The sequence below is a fragment of the Chelonoidis abingdonii genome, chromosome 7 (genome assembly GCF_003597395.2).
Source record: "Chelonoidis abingdonii isolate Lonesome George chromosome 7, CheloAbing_2.0, whole genome shotgun sequence".
NCBI lineage: Eukaryota > Metazoa > Chordata > Testudines > Testudinidae > Chelonoidis > Chelonoidis abingdonii.
The window spans coordinates 22,678,747-22,700,423 of NC_133775.1; the positions used below are offsets into that span (position 1 = coordinate 22,678,747).

Consider the following 21,677-nt stretch of genomic DNA (forward strand, 5'->3'; position numbering starts at 1 on the left):
TTCAAGTCCTATGTTCAAGATTTGCCTTCAATATATGTGCCTTTGGTGATGTCAGAGGGTTGCTTTGAAGTAAAAGGCTGTTTGGAGGCATGGCAGGGGCATGCCTAGTAGACCCGCAGGTCAAAATCCTCTGCAGGAGGCACACAGGTACTGTGGATGGAACTGCAGTGTGAAAGCTGAAATAACAGCCCTGAAGTGACTCTAGTGATGCTCCGCAGCTTGGGTCAATTTAACTGCCAAACTTCTACAGAGACCACTTGTATAAAGCTGAGCACAGAGGTCAGGATCTAGCTCTAAAATCTTTGTTCCTGGTTATGTAAATATCCCAACTGAAGTTTGGCACATATTGCAGGTTCTCAGCGCTTACATTAATTTTCTTCTTAATTACTTGAAACAGGAGAAAATCAATTTGGCTGCTTTCTGGAAAAATTAAGACAGATACTTGTTTGTTCAAGATGTTTTATTTCATTTTTCTCTAGTAAAAAAAGGTTCATACAGAAATATAAATTACCATTTATATTTTTGTACATTAGTATTTAAAAGTAGCCTAAGTGTAAAGTAATATTTGAAATATTCATTATTAACGGAAGTATATATGTGATGAAGAATTAGACTGGAGAAGCTATTAGGGCTCTTGGTATAAGGAATGATGTACTTAATAAGGCCATCAAGTTGAAAAGTCAAACTAGAGGCATTTGTGTCACTGAGCTCCATGACAGAATAACAGTTTACAGGGATTAAAGTATTTATTATTGAGCACCTCGCTAAAACAACTCTTTCAGCCTCGCCAGTTCCCTCCTCTGCACCTCAGCTCCCTCCTTCCCTCTACGTGCAAAATACTACCTTTACCTGAGCAGCTCTTGAAGAGGAGGTGGAAGAAGAGGAGAGCTGTGAGGAATCAAAGTTTATTTGGCAAAAATGCCACCCTGAAGCTGCTGGCGAGGATGGCTGAGGGGGCACCGCAACAATGCTGCCAGGTACTATTAACAAGGAGAAAGTGTGAACGTGACTAACAGTGACTGCTGCATAGGCACAAGGGGTCTTGGGGCTGGAGATGCCTCTTAACCAGCAGAAAATGTCCCCTTGGGTACATGGGATGTAGGGCAGTGCACCACTGAGTATACACTTTGGTGATCACTTAACTCTGTAAAACATTCTGGGACACAGGTTGCATGGAAGTCACTCCACCAAATAAGGGCTCCACTCTACAAACCTTTATTGATGTGAAGCCAATTAGATTACTGTAATGATAAAGGACTAATATTGTAAGGATTTGCAGTTGTACTGTAATATACTACATTATAACAAAACATTGAACAACAATGCTGTACACTTACATGTTGTATAAAACTATTACAGTTATCCATAAAACTAACACTAATTTTAGATTTTTAAAACAATTATTTTTACTTTCCAAAATTTGGGGTGCATTCAGCAAAATGTTCATGGAAACAAGGAACACAGGAAAATCAAAGTACAGACTCAGTGTTAGCTTCCTGAAGCAGTTCTGCTCATATTATAGTTTTACCAATGTAAACCTGATCTGCAACATTTCTATGTATTTCAACCCTGGACCTCTCCAAGGCAGAGAGATTGCCAATTATGGTCAATTGTGCCAAACTCTCTGGTGATTTAGGGACATGTAAAAAAAGCTACTAAGGTGCTGATTCTGCTTCCCTTACTCTCTGAGATCATTGTAAGTACTAATCCATGTGATTAAGTGAGGCAGAATCTTGCCTGTAATGATAAGAACAAAACAATCAACTAAGCCTCTACGGGTAAAAGGCAACTGCATTGATCTACTACATCCCAGCACATAGTGGCCTGCAGCCATACCATTTCATAAAGTAAACAAGGTCAGGCTTGGTCAGTGTTCTGATAGGATATCTCCAAGGAAAACCCAAGTAATGCATTTAGTAGTGCAAGCAATTCTGCCAGCCATACTCCTCTCTCTGAATCATTACAGAACTAATTTCATAGCATGGTGCTAAAAGCACTGCGCTTAGAGACACCAACTTTTGAAGGAGGCACAAACCAAAGTCCTTGCAACTTGTAATTATTTAAGATCCCAAGGCAATTTTCAAGAGAAGAAACGTGTTAATCCTAGTGATCTGGCCAAATTACAATCTGAGTAATTGCATTTAGCCTACCTAAAATTTCCCGTGTAGTTTCACCCTTAAGAATTTATTCTCATTTCCTCCCCTTAAAGTTACATAGTTTTACTAGCATATAATTAGTGTAATATTTCAAATCAAAGAGTAATGTAACTGCTCTAAGCTGACAGGAGAGAGGTCTCCAGTTGGCTTAATTACTCCAGCCCCCACAAGTAGCAGTAGATATGTCGGCAGGAAAAACTCTCCCTCTGACATAGTGCTGTCCACATTGGCGCTTAAATCAACATAAGTTATGTTGTTCAAGGGTGACTAAGTCACATTCTTGAGCAACATAACTTATGTTGACTTAAACTGTAGAGTAGCAAAGCATTGACAAAAAAGCCCATGTACGGACAGACTTGATAGCCTATAAAGTAATCTAACAGCCAGTCTTAATGCACTTCCACTGATATCAGACATCTCTACTAAGATGTTAATGAAATAATTGCATTCTAGCACAGCTTCTCATGTATTTGTATTGGGGTTATATCATAGTAAGACCTGGTATTTAATATACTTCCACTGAGACAGACCAGCCTAAATGATCTCTTCTTCCTACATTACTGTACAATGCACAAAATTAAACTACAGAACACTGTGGCAAAAGAACTCTGAGAAAAGAATATAGCCTTCAATGTACAAATACAGGGATTCCAGTCCCATTAGTAATAATGAGAATTACACAGTTCAGTCTCCAATGTGAAAAAATATCACCACCCAAGGGTCTGACTTATGTCCACAAAAGCAAGAAATGTGAAATGTCAACCATTACCATCCTCCATTTTGCAGAAGGATTGGAGGACACAGACATTTCAGCCTTTATTCCACGTCTCCCTTTTGTGGAACTAACTCCAACCGTGAGTGTCCAGGATGTTTCGCTACTTTATTAGAAAAGGGCTATTATTTCAGCAGCTTGTTGCCACTATACTACACTGGGCTGTTTTCTTCTCAGCTCTTTTTTCCTCTCCACTGGATTTAGTGATTAAAAAGTAATAGGACTTACAGTTTACTGTGACTTTTACTTTTTTCACATCTGGGACTGAGGCATCATTTTCTGCACTGCATTCATATTCCCCAGCCTGGTCTCTTGTAATTCCATAGATGTCCAGATATTGTCCATTTTCAAATGGTTTTGCTGAAATGAAAAGAGAGCGAGAGAGAATAAATTCGAGAAAGTTTAACTGGAGGTGCATGAAGCATCATTCAGGTATAACAACAAACTCATGATTTTCTTCTGGATATTGCTGACAAAATTATTCCAATAAAACTGGGCAGTTATTATAGCCTTTGTTCTACTATGTACAGAAAACAATTCTAAGGAAAGAGAAAGTTTAACAAGTGATACTTTAACAACTACTTCCCAGGAAAGGTTATATACAAGTTCTTTATAATTGATTAGAGTTCCCTAATCTCAACATACATCAGATAAACTCAGCTGCAAAATGGGCATAGATCTAAAAACCTTCTAGCAGTGTAGATGAAATTCACCAATATGGTTCTGTATATATTGACTTTTACAAAGTGTTTCCAGGTTTCTTATAAGCACTTTGAGATCCTTAGAAGGAAAGTTCATTTTTCTGTCCTTTGAGGAGTTCTCAATAGACTAAAGATTTTAGTCTATTGAGATATTAATTAAACCTTTCTAAAATGCACAACAGTGGTTCTCATAAATCACACGTTGGAATATACATGCTTAAAAGGGGGCAGAAATTGCTGGAAGTTGCTATTCACATTGTGACAACACAGATAAGATTTGGTCAACTGTTAAGAACCTTGCAAACAACGTACAGAGCAATGGTAAAATCGTCAAATAGTTAGTTGTGTCAGAAATTCATGTAGAGGATGAGTACAAGGCCTGTTTATTGCTTAAGTTCCACTTAAGCCTTATTTTAAGGATTTAATTGATATATAGGCCTCATGCAGGTTCTCTACACAGGAGTTTCTATACTTATCAAGATATCACTCACTAACAGGTCCCAGATACTCCAGCTCTTTCACAAGGGAAAAAAAACACTGAAAACACCAGTTCCAAAAAGTAGGAATGATAAAACTGCAATGGAAAAAATATGAATTGAACTGAACAGTGATAAAATCTAGTGAAATAATTTACAGGATACAGTAAATTGCACCAGGATGATTTTTCCCGATGTTGTTCATAAGAGAGAAATTATGAAAAGTAATCTTCCACAAAGGAACCAGCTGTTACTCTTCAGATGGTTTACTGCTGTTATGGGCCACCGTTGCCAGGTTGAATCAATTTACTGGAAAATTTTACAGATGTAAGTGATTCATTCTACCCTTCCAAACCCAATCAAGCTACTTAACTCCTTCCTACTCTAACTGCACTCAGTGTCCTGGGTGATCTAAGGGTATGTCTACACAGTGTTAAAAGACCTGAGGCACAGCCGCAGTTGGCCGGGTCAACTGACTCAGGCTCACAGGGGTTGAGCCGAGGGGCTAAAAATTGCTGTGTAGACATTCAGGCTCAGGCTGGAACCCAAGCTTTCAGACCCTCTACCCTTGCAGGATCGCCACTTTCAGCAATTCACCTCCACTTTTAAGCAATTTTTCAGCCCCAGAGCCTGAGTCAGCTGACCCGGGCCAAAAACAAATTTGTAATCCCTGTGTAGACAGATCCTAAGTGACCAGGGTGCTGGCCTGCAAAGGGCTTTATTTGTAACTGCTTACAGCACTCCGTCACACTCACAAAAAGAGAAGGATACACAATCCACCCTCGCTCCTCTCTGCGGGAAGTTACATCATAAAAGATTAAAAATGTGATAATGTATCTCCTACAGAGGACTATTCACAAAACTAATCTAGAATATCCTAATTCTTACCTCTCGGAGCACTTAAAGCAAGAACTGAGTTACAGGGAAGGAAAAAGTTTCAATGGGATCAGAGGTGTACTTTACAAAGTATTATGGGAAGCACTGGGTACAAAGTCCAAAAAGGGTTCAGTGAAAGGCTACCAGATCTCCATGAATTTATGGAATTTATTCAGCTACACAGAGGAGACTCTATCAAATTTCACATCCCAGAGGGCAATGCTCCAGTGAATCATATATGGAATGTTAGTATTTTTCTATTCATCCAAAAGGATCTACTCCAGTTTGTGAAAGAATTTTTAGTTTCTCAAGTTTGTGTGATAATCCTGCATCTAAAAGCACATTGTATAGAGGCCACTCACTTTTTGTTTAAAGATCATGTTGCAACATGAAGGAAATCAACTGACAAAAGCTGGGTGAGTATTATTCCAATTTTACAAAGGAAACTGAGATACAGAGAGGTTAAATGACTTGCTCACAGTTACACAGCAAGTAAGTGGTGGATATGGGAACAGAAATTGAAGCTGAAATCCTTGTCTCACTGACATTAGTAGAGTTTTTCTAATGATGTCAGTGGGATTAGGATTTCAACCGAAGTGCCTTGATTGTCTCCTCTAACCACTAGACCACACTGCTTCCCTGGAAATAACTTTCCATACACTCTATCTGTGCATACTAAAAATAATCACAATGCTCAGTTTGGGTAAATCATCCCACCTTGTAATTATCTACACAAAAGTAGGCTAAGTCTGTGATAGCTAAATTTATGAGATAACAATTACATGGGAGGCTGTCAATAGGAAAGCACACAGTTTGTGTATAACACTGAGAAAACAATGCATAAAACACTACAAAGTATACAATACTGTATGTTAAAAATCCTTTTAAAATTATGAGATTAAAAACTCTCCAACCTAAATTTCTCTGGGGATTAGATCAATCGTGAAATTTGGAGACAGGTTTTGTCTAATATTGGGGGGTAATTAATGCCTTTTTCAATTTCGATTACCAACATCAATTTGGAAAGAAGACAATAAGTGAAGTGTAGTGTCTTACAAATCCATAAAATAGATATTCAGGATTATACTCACTGGCCACTAGCTAGCACTCCTCACTAGAAACCCAAGGTGGTTTTTTTCATACATAAACATAAGGAAATTCCCCAACTTCCTCTCACCTATCTCTAGCCTTCTTAACCATTCTTTGATTGTAACTGCACTTGTGGCATTTACTTTGCAATCTGAATGTGATAATACTCAGCCTCAGCAGAGGTCAATATCACTGTTACAGTGCCACTCCATATTGACAGAAGTGACAGGTTTAGGTATTCGGCACAACTCCACTATTACTAGGGTGACCAGATGTCCCAATTGTATAGGGACAGTCCCAATATTTGGGTCTTTGTCTTACATAGGCTCCTATTACCTCCACCCCATCCCGATTTTTCACACTTGCTGTCTGGTCACCTTAGCCACCACACAAACAACTTTAGTTCCCAGATCTGGTAAGCAGTCATCAGTCCAGCTGAAAATTATCAGCAGAAACAATATCTGCAGGGAAAGTGAATGTGTAAATAAATATTGAGAAAAGACTGCTTCTTGGTACTGTTAGGGAGAAAGGATGCTGAATAACAAATTGCTACTGCTCTAACTCATTACAACTGCTATACAAAAAACTTGAGTTAGGGTTGAATGGTACCCACGTGGAAGATGGCTGCCTGGTCCCAGACCTCCTCACGCCTGCATATTAATTAATCTCTAATAATTATTTTCCTAACAAACTGGCAATACGTTTCTGACATAAAAGTTTAAATTAAACCCTCGGATAAACTTCAAACTGTTGAATATGAATTCCAATGAAAAATGAGACACAACAAAAGACCTAAGTTTGAATCACCTAAGCAGCTTAAGGGAGAGTTTGCAAGGCTACAGCAGAACCTAGCCCAGACATTACAGCACTGACTGACTAGATTCAATCTCAAAAGATATTCATGAACTCTCTAAACAATGTCACACTTGAAAAATAAGCTAAAAAAACCTGCCACTGAAACCTTTTAGATTAGACAAACGGAAAGAAAAACAAGATGACTTAGAAAACAGATCTCGAAGAAAGAACCTTCATCTCTGGGGCATTGCTGAGGGTCTCGAGGAGAAAGATATCATCAGCTTTATTCAGAAGCTGATCCCTGACATACTTAAATTGGACCCCCCAGAGCTCACCATTAGACATTGAAAGAGCTCATTGAATCCCTGGTAATAGAAGGCAGGAGTCTAAGCCCAGACCTATCATCTTCAAACTGCTGAAGTTCAACATTAAAGTAATGTTAAAAGTGACAAAGAGTCCTGTGACACCTTATAGACTAACAGAGGTATTGAAGCATAAGCTTTCAGGGGTGAATACCCACTTCGTCAGATGCATGTTAAATAATGTTAGTAAGAAAGTAATGTTAATGAATGCTGTCAGAAAAACTGAAACCACAAAATGTCTCCTTTTCCTCATTTCTCAGCTGAACTTTACAAAAAGAGGGCTGCATTCAATGGCATACAGCATATTCTGAGGGGGACCAATGTCAGATATAGCATCAAGTACCCATCCACTTTCACTATGGATTTAGAACACTCCAGAGGACATTTGGCAAAACCTCCTATGAAGCTTGGCAGATACTTCAAAGACTGCGACTGAGGCCAGATTTAACCATCACAAAAGCATACCTCAACAAGTTTAAAAATCAGTTTGTTTTCCTACGTTTTCTATGTAGATATGGTAATATTCACTTATATAATCTTCCAACTCCTAGAAGATAACCAGCTAGGTTGAACTTTTCTTTGATCTCCTTTGGGACTGAACAATAACAACGACTGAACAGCACTGCAATGCAGAAAGCAACAGTTTAACACTAAGCTGGGACTGACAGCACCATCTACTGACTGAAGTATGATCTGCACTAAGCTTCACAATTAATAGGGCTAGACAGAATCTCTTGAAGAGCTCTACCTCTGATGGGTCACGTTATGGTAAGCACATATCCCTTGGAACAGTAAATATTCCTGACATGTAAAGTAGACTATAGCCTAAACCTTAAATAGCATTAGTTATTCAATTTGTGCAGGGCATTTGGCATACTACAAACATGAATTTTTTATATCGTTATATTTTTCATATTTAGATTTGGTACTAGTTTATATTTGATTTACCAAATCAACTATACATTTACAAGTGATGAGTCTGTGTATATCTACGTATGTTTATGTATGTATCCATAAAAACTTCTGTAGGTAGAAATATATTATACGTCTTTGAATACCCAATGGTATTTACAGGGTAATAGTTGACTTCGAATATATTTGCATGTAGAAATGTTTAAACTATTAGTAGACAATATAGGGAGGGGAAGATCAAATGGAAATGAAGCCATCAGGATCTGAACATGCCCACACTGGCTTGTTTTAAGTCTGATAATTTTTTGTTTTCTGTTACAAATATACTTTGGAAGCCACATGCTATTATTTAACTAATAATCAACTGAAGGCACAAATTCAACTGAAGGCACAACTGAAGGCACAAATTCATTCAAAACTAACCAGTATCTAATATGTATAATACAGACCATATCCTAGAGATTTTACAATATCAATGAGGAAATATATATCTTTAGAATGAGGTTGTATGTCTTAATATACAATTTGAAACATTGAATTAATTTTCTTGGAGTATGTTCCTGGAATATGAGTGGACTTAACCTTCCAAAAGAATTAAAATCCTGAGACACTTCAGATCAAAAAAAGTTCCAAGTAGCTTTATTGCAGGAAACTCATCTAGCATAAATAGATGCCAAAGGAATCAAGAAGATGTGGGTAGGTGTTGAGTTTCACCCATCATTAAATTCTAAGAGCAGAGGCACATACATCTTATTTCATAAAAGAATAACTTCTCAATGTATACAGTCTTGGTCTGATCCTGAGGAAAGATACATTCTTTTTGAAGGCTGTTTCAACTCAAAGAAGTTAATTCTAGGAAGCATTTACAAACCAAGTGGAGGTAATTCTGAATTTTTCAAAGACATTGCAGACATTCTTTCTAATTAAAAAAAGACATTCCTGAGAGGCAATTGGAATACTATAGTAGACAGATATCTGGACAAATCCAATTACTTGAGACCCATCTCTCAAAGCACAATCGGCCAACCCTCATTACAGTAGAACCTCAGAGTTACGAATGCCTTGGGAATGGAGGTTGTTTGAAACTCTGAACAAAATGTTTTGGTTATTCTTTCAAAAGTTTACAACTGAACATTGACTCAACAGCTTCAAAACTTTACTATGCAGAAGAAAATGCTGCTTTTAACCATCTTAATTTAAACAAAACAATCACAGAAACAGTTTCCTTACCTTGTCAATATTTTTTTAAACGTTCCTTTTCTTTTTAGTAGTTTACATTTAACACAGTACTGTAGTGTATTTGCTTTTTTTTTTCTCCCTGCTGTTGCTTGATTGTGTATTTCCAGTTCCAAATGAGGTGTGTGGTTGACTGGTCAGTTCATAACTCTGAATTTCTACTATATTAATGCATTAATTTGATTTAAAATAAATATGGAGACTGAAACACCCCAAGAAACACTACTATACATATTTTTCTACAGTACATTTATCTTACTCCAGAACTGACTTTTTTCTTGTGCCTTTAGAACTAATTCCAGCATGCCTAGAAGCAGCTACTGATAATATATCAATTTCAGATCATGCTCCCAGTATACTTACCTTAGACACCGTTTACACATCATTAAAATCTTCAAGGTGGAAGCTGAACACACTGTTACTAAAGGATGCAAAATTTTGTCCCACAGTTGATTCAGTCATCTCTAACTCCACACACACACACAAAAGCACTCAGTTACCTTCTGGGAAGCTCTGAGAGCTACCATAAGGGTGAATGCATAAAGCATGCCTCCCAAAAGAAGAACGAAAGACTCAATACTAGACTCTCTGGACAAGGAAGTAGATGAGTTGCAGATAATGCACATAACTGACCAAAATAATGAAAACATCTGATGTCCTCTATTCAATGACAAATATAAATATAATGAATGCTTATCCAGCCAAGTCAAATTTGCACTCAACAGGATCTAAGAAAGATATTATGAATGGGGAGATATAGGAGGTAAACTTCTTGCCCAGAGACTTAAGATGGAACAGGCCCATGACAGCATTTCCTCCTTATTACAAAAAGATCGGGTAGGGGGAGCCATCCTTAAACCAGTAGATATAAATAATCAATTTAAACAATTCTATAAAGATTGATATAAATCAGACAACCAATTTGACACTAATACATTTGACCCTTTCATTGAAGGACTACCTTTTAATACCCTATCTTCAGAATAAGTGTTGTTTATGGACAAAACTATCACAACACAAGAGATCGAACAGACTATACAAATATGAATTCTGGCAAGGTCCCTAGGATGAATGGCTTTCCAGCAGATTTCTACAGAACATTTTATAATCAGCTATCTAATATTCTTTCAAAGGTCTTCACAGAAACATTCCAAAAAGGAACCATGTCTCATCACATGAAAACTGATTTAATTACTTTAATATTTAAGAAGAATAAAGGTTGTTGCAACTGTGGCAACTTTCATGCAGTATCAATACTGAACATAGATTGCAAAATAATTGCAAAAATTTTAGTGACATGACTGAACACCATTATCCCATGAATTATACACACAGATCAAGTTGGTTTCATTAAAGGAACATTGAGTTCTGAAAATCACTCACTTGATCCAGCAAGCTCAGAAGTCAGATGTTCCCTCCATAGCTTCATCTCTAGATGCAGAGAAAGCCTTTGATAGGGTTTAATGGCCTAATCTAATGGCTGTCCTAAAAAATGGATTTGGACCAATATTCCTGAATGGGGTCAGTGTATTATGCAACTCTCACATTGTTTATTATCAGCTAGAACAATTATTTCTCCATTTCAACTAGAAAGAGGGATACAACGGGGCTTTCCCCTCTTGCCCCTCCTTTTTAATGTTTCTCTTGAACCACTGGCAATGTACATTCATTAGCACTAGCCACTGAAGGTTTGACTTTAAATAGGAAAGAATACAAAATCAGTTTACATGCTGATGACATTTTTATACTATTGAAGAACCCATCCTCATGAATCACATCATTATTGAATGTAGTTGATATTTTTGGAAAGATCTCAGGTTTTCACTTTAACTGGAATAAGTCATAAGCAATGGATATATCTAAAAGACCAGATCCTTCTCAGGTTCAGCATTTTCCACTTCAAATATGCAAGGAAATAACTTATTTAGGAAATTTGTCCTAATATTCCCAATATTGTTTCTATAAATATGGGTTCTATATAAAAAGAAATTTCCAAGGATGTAGATAGGTGGCATCTCCTTCCTCTATCCATACTGGGGAGAACAGAAATAGACAAAATGAATATCTGCCCCAGATTAATTTATATCGTTAGTCTATTGCCTTTCCAGGTCTCTCTCTTGTTTTTTGCTTGAATAAATGGGCTTATCATGCAATTCATGTGGGATAAAGAATAGTCTCGCTTGTCACACAGGACCCTTAAAAAATCTGGAGCAACTAGAGGTTACATGGGGTTGCCAGATTTGCATTTATATTAATCTAGCATCCCAAATGTGTCCCCTACAGTAGCTCTGTATGCACACCAGCCTGGTTTGATATTGAAAATTGCTTAGCTATGCCATATTTGATTCCCTTTACTCTTTTATATAACTTTAAAGGCTCCCCCTACCCTTAACGGGAAAATTCAATATTTGCATCTACATGGGGCATCCTGTAAAACATTAAGATGATTACAGCGTCTGATCTTGCTAATTCTCTTCTTGTATGACTATGGGAAAACCTGTGCCTCACAATCAAGGCCAACTCCACACTTAATCCTTTTTCTATCCAAATAAATAAAGATATATTACAAGATGATAGACTGGCCTTCTTTGATTACATGTTGAACAAATATCAGCTACCACTGTCTCACAATTCCTTCTTTCAGCAGCTATGCTCATGGATTCATCTAAGAATAGGGGACAACTGCTCTGTTTCAATGTTCCCACCTCCAGGAGAACATATTAAGAAATATGGAAACAAAAGTCTCTTTGTATGAATTACTTATCAGGGGCTTTATGCTTTGAATTGCCTCCTAAATCTCAGTCTCAACAACAACAACAAAAAAAGGGAAAAAGTACTTAGCCTAATTATCACAACAGAAAGCTGTGATTCTTCCAGATTCTTCCAGAACAAGATACTAAACAGGTACTACTGGACTCCAGAACATTTGTTTAAGGCTAGATTGGTAACTCACATGGAAATGCAAACAGCCACATGATAACCTTTCACACATCCTCTATACCTGTCAAAAATGCATGTATTCTGGAATGCCACATTCAATGCCCTCTCAAAAACATTAAGTGTTGCTTTCTTTCCTTCTCCAAGCTTGTGTATTTTAGGGGTGCTGAACAAGCTGGTATTACCAGTTAGCACTTAGAAATGGATTGCATTAAGTATGTTAGTGTCCAAAAGAGTTATTCTGAGAAAATGGAAATCTGCAATTCCTCCTTCATACACAGATTAGTTTAAGGGGCTCTCTATTACTGCATTAATAGAAATATTACTCTGTAATAGAAATGCTTGGAAAAAATATGAGGGTGCCTGGTCACACATTAAACTATTGCATACTTTTGCAAGTTAGCATATATTAGTCCCTGATACTCAAAGGTTATATTCTCACTTATTTATCTATTATTTAATAATTGATGCCCTGCATGATGCCTACAGGTCTAGGGGTGGTTTTTTGTTCGTTTTGCATGTTTTATAAATGATGAATGTTGAATTTTATTATGTATATGATATTTCCATCTTTCACATGTATTTTTATGCTTTGTTTTGTTATGTGTTTATATTTTAACATAAAAACAAAAAAAACTTTTTTTTTTTAAAGAAAACTTGGGCATGCTTATATGATTCTTATTAGGGGGTGTATCGGTGGTGCAATTGTTAAGAGTCCGTCAGCACTTCCTTTGTAAATCTATTCTGTACATGTGAGGATGCTATACTGACCTATTAAAATTCCCTGGTACAACTATCTTTTCAGAACATTAGCAGATTTTTGTAACTGAAAATAACCGGAGAAAAAGATCAGAGCTACACAGGCTATACTACTAATCCTTAAAAATAGATTACAGGTCCTAAATCATAGATTCTTAGTATCTTTTATACAGTATAAAGGACTTGTCCTAATGAGGATTCACTGAAAGGTGCGGTCTGCTTTATGTGGACACACAGTAAAAGGAAGGCTGGTTCAGTGGCTAAAGCAGTTGATTGGGGATCAGGAAATCTGGGCTGTATTCCTGGTTTGGCCACGATCTTCCTATGTGACAGACTAAATCACTTAATCCTAAATTTTAAAAAGTCATCTCTAATTTCGTGTTCTCAATTTTGTACACCGATGGCTTTATTTTCAAATGTGATGTGTGTCTAGTGTTTGCCAACCAAAGTTAGAGAGCACTTTTGAAAATATGCCTCTTAGCCTCTCTGTGGCTCAGTTTAATCACCTGTAAAATGGAAATATAATCTGAGGAGTTGCAAGGTATAATTAATGTGCACAAAGTCCTTTGATGAACAGTGCTATAGAAGTACAAAATATTATCACACATAATTGCAGAAAATATTAGAGGAATTACATATGCTTTATCAAGAGTAAAATTACTACTTTAAGCCCTAACTTCATTATGTCCCATTATTTTCTTCCAAGAATGCAACAGAGTCTGTTGCTACAAGGTCAGCAGGCAAACTGAGATGTACTTTCGCTTCACTCTGGCTCAGAGAAAGGCACTGGGTTATGATTCAAGGCCACTGAAGAGGAAACTTGCAGCATACTCAAAATTCCCACTGTTAAGTTTTCATTATTTAAATGAATCAGAACACAGATACTGGCAAAATGGTCAGATTCAAAACCATTATGTATGCTCTTTGGAGTTGCAGGTGCTTGACATCTTTGAAAATAAAGTCTAAATTTGAGGCACCCTTACTGAGAGAATACTTTTGAAAATAAGTTCCTAAGTGAGTTGATTCATGAGTCAACAGTGTGCGCTTGTAGCCAAGAAGGCTAACGGCCTATTGGGCTGCATTAGTATGAGCATGGCCAGCAGATTGAGGGAAATGATTATTCCCCTCTATTGGCACTGATGAGGCCTCATCTGGAGTACTGGGTCCAGTTTTGCCCCCCCCACTACAGAAAGGATGTGGACAAATTGGAGAGAGTCCAGAGGAGGGCAATAAAATTATGAGGGGGCTGGGGCACATGACTTATGAGGAGAGGCTGAGGGAATGGGGCTTGTTTAGTATGCAAAAGAGACAAGTGTGGTAAACGTCTGTCCCAAATCTGGACCTTAGCATACAAAATCTGGGTGCTTACTGTGAACCTCCCCAAGCTTATACCCAGCTTGGATCTTATTTCGCTGCCACCAGATAGTATTGAGGCTACTATCAGCCTGGGTTCCCCAAATTCCTTGGGGGGACCCCCTCTCTGGCCTCCCCAACTTGCCCTGGGAGGACCCCCCAGACCCAGACCCCTGGGTGTTCTTCCCTATCTGCAAACGGGAACAAGTTCCTCTCCCTTGTCTCTCTTCGTTTTCTGCTCAGCCTAGTTCGCTCTTCCGCTCGAGGTGGTAGCCTGTGCGATGCGCAGTACTTAAACTCCTTGAAGGCAAAACAAAGAGGGTAATCACCCTCCCCCTGAGCGATGCCTCAAACCTAGTAAAGCTAAACATAAAGGAGATTTTCCACCCCTCCTTCCTGTAGCCTTCCACCAGAGAAAAAACCAAAAAACTCAACCAGGTTTTAAAAGAAACTTATATAAAGAGAAAGAAAATACAGAAAAAATAATCATCACTGCATTAAGATGTCAATACAGCTCTTGGCTTATAAGAATAGGAATAAACAGTCTGATTTACAAGATACCCAATTAAACCGCCAGAAATCAACACCCATGTAAATACAAATCAAAGCCACATCACAGTCCGATTACTTTGTTCCTTTTGTACTCACACTTGATAGTAGAATATTTGAAGAAGATGAGGTAGAAGAAAAGGCTTGTTTACTCACAGTCGAGAAAAACAAAAAAGACACAGAAACAGCCAAAACCCTCCAGAGGTTCCCACCCTTACTTTTGAAATCCGGTTTCCTATTTGTCTCTGGTCAGGTGTTTGGTCCCTTTTGTAACCCTTTTACAGTAAAAGGAAAATTAAAACCTACCTTACCTATCTAACTTATGACAAAAAAGTGAGGGGATTTGATAGGCAAGCCTTCAAACCTGAAGAGAGATTCAAAGAGGATGGAGCCTCAGCTGTGCTCAGTAAGTGGCAGATGACAGAACAGGAGCAATTGTACTCAAGCTGCCAGTCGGGGAGGTCTTAGGTTGGATATAGGAAACAAACTATTTCATTAGGAGGTGGTGAAGCACTGGAATGGGTTACCTAGGGAGGTGGTGGAATCTCCTTCCTTAGAGGTTTTTAAAGCCCGGATTGACAAAGCCCTGGCTGGGATGATCTAGCTGGGGTTGGTCCTGCTTTGAGCAAGGGGTTGGACTAGATGACCTCCTGCGGTCTCTTCCAACCCTAATCTTCTATGATTCTATGTCACATATGAAGTTTGTGGTAATATGTCATTATCATGTACCAAGTTGGTGGTAATATATGCACATCACTATAACTCATTTGCTTATGCATTTTGAAAATAGGAAAATGAATTTCATAATTCTTTGAAAAGCCAGATATATATGCATGCATATACAACATTTTCTCATGAATCCAAGAATTTGTATTAATTTTGTCACTAATGTCTATTACATTTTATCTTCAATATCATAAGCATCTGGAGAATTCCAACAACCATCCAATAGAAGAAAAGATTTTATATATATACGCACATCTACCTGTGAGCAGAGACAATGAGTTAAGACATATTGTGATTACTGTATACCCAGTTAAATAAAGCCATAGCCATGGGAAAGAGAGAAGAAACTGAATTACTAGTCTCTGAAAAAAAGTTTCAGAAGACAATTTAATTTTCTCACTATTAGGCTCTATAGTGTCTCATAGATGAACTGGAGAGAGAGTGGGAATTAGAGTTCTGAGATGAAATCCTGGCCTTACTAAGTCAATGGCAAAACTCCAACCGACTTCAAATAGGCCCAGAATTTCACCTCTAGATTCTTACAATGAACAATTTATGTATTTTTCTATTAGTTCATGAATAGAACAATCAAGATAAGTCTTTACCAATGCAATGACAGGTTTTGTTCGGAAAAAAAATCAAGGAAGATTGTACACGTATACGCTAGCAGTGGCTTTTCTAGCCTTTTAGCGTTTATTACTTTCTCTCAAAAAATATTCCTTTTTAGCTATGTTTTTACACAGTTCTTGGGATAAAACATGCAGAGCACATCTGAGTGTTCATATTAAGGGTTTGTGTTTCAGAGTAGCATTATAACATAATAGCAATACATCATTACACAAATGCATCATTAGAGTGACAAATCTTTTGAAGATATTTAATTGCTGTATTACTGTCAATCATCAAAGCAATGTAGCTGTGATGACGTGAGAGCACTAAGTAACGTTAATGCCAGCATAAACCTGTCAGTTACCGTATAGCGTTTTTAGCTTAACAACATTGCAGTGTTCCTTTAACATGAATATCTAATCCTCAAACATCACCTTATTGGGAAGAAAATCTTTTTTTCCCCCTTGATGCTGTGTTCGAGAGAGAGAGAGAGAGAAAATTAGTCTTAGGAATTATTTATATTTTTCTACCTGCACAAACTTCCCATTTGCTGCAGTTTATTAATGGTTAGTTTTGACTCACCAGGGTACAGATTGATTTTAAAAGTGAAGATGTCAAGTTTAATTCCCTCCCCCCCACGCCATTTTCCGAAGTTACACTACCTTTTAATCACCGAGCAGAACTACCTGTCATGCTAATGTATATATCTGAGCCTCATAAAGTTACCATTTTTGGAAGTAATTTTGAATTTTCCCTTTACACTCAGGCCTTGGCTACACTGGCACTTTACAGCGCTGCAACTGGGGTGTGAAAAAACACCCCCCTGAGCGCTGCAAGATGCAGCGCTGTAAAGTGTCAGTGTAATCAGGGCGGCAGCGCTGGGAACGTGGCTCCCAGCGCTGCACGCTACACCCGTAAGGGATGTGGTTTACAAGCAGCGCTGGGAGAGCTCTCTCCCAGCGCTGCGGCTTTGACTACACTCACACTTCAAAGCGCTGCCGTGGCAGCGCTCCCGCAGCGCTGCCGGGGCAGCGCTTTGAAATGTCTAATGTAGCCAAGCCCTCAGTGCAACAAAGAACACATGACTGTCTCATATGCTGAAATTTGCTGCCTTAGAGGTAGAATATTGATATAAGGACAACTATCTACATTTTAATACTTACAGTGAAGATGCTATGGATCTTGCTATCTTTTGAAAGGGGAAAAAAACATTTAAACCAAAAGATTTGATGGTTACCTGTGGGCAGCATGTCTACCAGATTACTCCCTTTGACTTTTGGGGATCTGTTTCTGGAAATCTTTGTACTGCATAGAAGAGATTGGTGTATTGGCAGCACAGACACAAATACCAGTCTTCAGTCAACAGACAGATTATCTGGGAGAGAAGTACATGTTTTCTTCTTCATTCAGGGTTCTTGATTCAGAATATGTTCTCAGAGATTTAGTCAAAGCACGAGCCTTTAACAGGGAGAAATTCTTGTTATGTTGTGAAATTCAGAATTCTGTTTGGCAGAGCTGAAATATATGAAACATTTCATTGTAGAAGAAGATTTTCTCTCTCTAGTCTTCAAGGCTAAATATGAAAATTTATACTTCTCAGTTTGGAGAAGTAAAGAATTTATAAAACCACAACAACGTAATTAGGGCTAACTTCAACATAGTTCAGAGCCCTTATGTGAGGATTTATGGACTCTTAGCAGGGTGCTAATTATCCATGACTGATGCTAATACAATTTCTTCATTTCAACATTTGTTAACATATGCATTTGTATCTCATTTTAAGTCAGTATAGTTTTATTTTTTTCCATTCCTTTATTTTTGAATATTTGAATTCTGCAGTTCTGATTCTGGCTATACCTGGTAACTTTTTCTTCATTTGAGTAGCTTTTGGTATATATCCATCTTGCCTCCATCATGGCTAGTGTTTTACTTTATCCACTATAAAAATATCGGACTTCAATAAACCCACTGATTCCTCCAGTTTTCTCTCCGAAGATTTCTGTATGTAGCCTATAAGACAAGGCTATTACTGCATTCTAAAGTTGAGGATATGTTTACCAACAGAGAATACTCAAACACTTAACCACAATCTCATTAACCATTTACGCACAAAACTCACTTCATCCCTTTTATGAGAAGTCATGTCCCCCATCAGTGTACACATTTACTCTCCTTTTCTACACTGATATCCAGCACTCACAATGAAAGGGGAAGAAGTTAATAGATGGCTACACTATACTCTCCAGGTCTTACTACTAGGGAGGAAAAGGTAAAATAATTTAAGCAAAGAAAAAGTTGGAGCATCGCATTATATTTTGGAGATCATCCATCACTTCACCCCTACCCTCCAATTCAGGCACTGCTCTCCAGAAGATCACATTGCTCAGAACTAGACAGGGTCAAGAACTTACAAAAATAAATGCAAAACTATTTATAGTTTGTACTTGCTTTGTGTTTGGTTATGAACTAGAAATTTCAATGAAAAATCCATCATATTTCACAAAACTTTGATTACAAAACATACTGCTTCTCAGGTGATAATTAGTCCATCTCTGAGGAGAGAAAGCCTAATCTGAATGAAAGATGGTTTTAAAATTCTAATTTATCTTTGCATAAAAATCAATTTGAAATCATTTTGCCCATTTCTGCTGAAAAGGGGACACAAAATCACCTGAAACAAAAAAATAAATATTCTTATACGCATTTTTCTAAAAAAAAATCACCAATTTTGTATCGCTTTCCTCAGAAAATGCATGTTTTACTAAGACTATCACTGTATCCTCACTATACAGCAGACCAAAGTATTTGAATATCTTAGTCTGAATCTCGCTCACTACTTATAACAACTCCAAATTAACAGGCAGAATTTTTCACTGGGTTTCAAAATTTACAGATGATGTGAACATTTCCAGAATTACTGCTAATTGCTCCTAAAGGGATACTAAAACATTTGAATAGTTCTCATAATGATGACATTTTTATGAGACTGTTTAATTGACAGCCCATTAATCACAAAGTTTAATATCAGTGACTCCATATGTAAAGGTTTGATACTGAAAGTGATTTTCAGTCCTGAATCTTCAGATTTAATCTATTCTACAATGGATTTAATCCATTGCAGGGTAAAGTCCATTGAATAACATTTTTTAAAACTGAAATCAAAAGACATTTCCTTTCTGAAGGACAGATGAATTTTTGAGGATTCAATACTATACATTTTCTTTCCTTAAATCCAAAAACAAAGGGAAGGTAGAAAGACAGTAACCACTGGAAGCTATTAATTACACTGCTGCCTTTAAATTGATAAATAAAACTATGTATAGGTGGAAGTCTATTTCCTTTAATAGGTTGATATCTCCATTTTCCTCCTGCGTTGGTGGGAAACTGCTACAAATGCGTTTCATATTAAAGAGCCATTGATTTAGTGACATGTGCTGACTTTACAGATTGCTAAACTTGACTCCAGAATAGTAATTTTACAAAAAGATGAACTAGAGCATGAAACCTTTGGCACTTAGGAAACTCCAATTAGTAAAGATGCTTCCGTGTGTCTCCTCAACACCTCAGGTTATTGTGATTAGATCTAATCTGTTCTCTGCTCTCTACACTGGCTTCCTATAGACTATCAAATCAAGTTAAAGTTCTCGGTCCTTATTTAAGTACTTCAGGGCCCAAACCCAGGATATCTAAAAGTCTGGCTAAAGCTCTGCGATGAATACTGTGGTTGACAAATATGCTCCTCTGGCACAATGGAACTCTCTGTAATAAGGGTAAAGCAAATCTGTGCATGAGACAGAACTTTCTCAATGGCCAGTCTGAGACTCTGGGATAAACTCCCCCAGGAACTAAGGACAATCACAAACCACACTGTCACAATTTCAGGGTAATTGAATTCTGTATCCCACATCCGTATTCCACTACAGGAATGTCTAGTCATATTTCAGGCTTCTAATCATCACCTGTCTCTGGGGAGGGGGCCGTGTGCCTTCTGACACAGGACTTTAAGGCTGCATGCAGCCCCGTGCCATACATACACTGTGATATCCCCAGCAAGCCAGTCTGCCTAACAGCCAACACCTGGGTTTGAATTTCTCTCCAAAGACAATTAGTGTTTTTACCAATGACCACATAGCTCTTCCAAAGCAAAGTACATTTATTATGAGATCAAAAGCATTACACAGGAAAAACATAAAAACAATAAAAGGATTTAAATCCTCACTAAACATACCAGGCATTTCCCTTCTTCCGCATGGGCAGTCCGGTAGGACAAAGTCTTTCCAACTCTTCTGATAAACAGATAGCTAAGGGTTAATGTTTCTTTTACCTGTAAAGGGTTAACGAAGGGAACCAAACACCTGACCAGAGGACCAATCAGGAAACCGGTTTTTTAAAAGCACATGGAGGGAATTTTGGGGTGTGTGTCTTTTGTCTGTCTCTCGGCTATGAGAGGGATCTTTCTATCTTCAAGCTTCTAATCTTCTGTTTCCCAGTTGTAAGTACAGGTATAAGACAATATAGGTTTTTATATTGTTTTTGTATTTACATGTGTGTAGATGCTGGAATGTTTAAATTGTATTTCTTTTTGAATAAGGCTGTTTATTCATTTTTTTCTTAAGCAATTGACCCTGTATATTGTTATCTTGATACAGAGAGCATTTTTATGTCTTTTCTTTCTTTTTATATAAAGCTTTTCTTTTTAAAACCTGTTGGATTTTCTTTTCTAAGTGAGGCTCTAGGGGATAGAAATCCCTGTGCCAGGATTACGGTCTCTCTCAGGGAAAGACTGGGAGGGGGAAAAAGAAGGAGGGGGGAAGGTAAATTGCCCTCTCTGTTTTGTAATTCAAGGAGTTTAAGTACAGTAATCTTCCAGGATAACCCACGGAGGGGAAGCCTGGGGAGGAAGTAAAGAGAAGACAAGGGGAGGGGGGTTATTTCCCTTTGTGGTAAGACTCAGGGCTTCTGAGTCTTGGGGTCCCCCAGAGAAGGTTTTGGGAGACCAGACAGGGAGCCAAGCCCTGGAATCCTTGGCTGGTGGCAGTGATATCAGATCTAAGCTGGTAATTAAGCTTAGAAGATTCATGCTAGCTTCTCAGTTTATGAACGCTAAGGTTCAAATCTGAGTAGGAAGCTACGACATGACCACATAGCTCTTCCAAAGCAAAGTACATTTATTATGAGATCAAAAGCATTACAGAGGAAAAACATAAAAACAATAAAAGGATTTAAATCCTCACTAAACATACAAGGAATTTCCCTTCTTCCGCATGGGCAGTCCGGCAGGACAAAGTCTTTCCAACTCTTCCGTGGGGTTAGGGCCACCCTAGGACCTAAAGTCCTGTTGGTTTGCTGAATCAGAAGAATCAGAGTCT

The 21,677-nt window shown here is 37.8% G+C and overlaps 1 protein-coding gene across 3 annotated transcripts in view; it reads right to left on the reverse strand.

The window, feature by feature from the left end:
* Positions 1–21,677, reverse strand: part of NEGR1 (neuronal growth regulator 1) — a 727,443-nt gene that overhangs the window by 303,387 nt on the left and 402,379 nt on the right. For all 3 annotated transcript variants that reach the window (XM_075067714.1, XM_075067715.1, XM_075067716.1), the window contains exon 4: positions 3,157–3,288. In XM_075067714.1, coding sequence (XP_074923815.1) covers positions 3,157–3,288 — 132 coding nt within the window. The remainder of the gene's footprint in view (positions 1–3,156; positions 3,289–21,677) is intronic.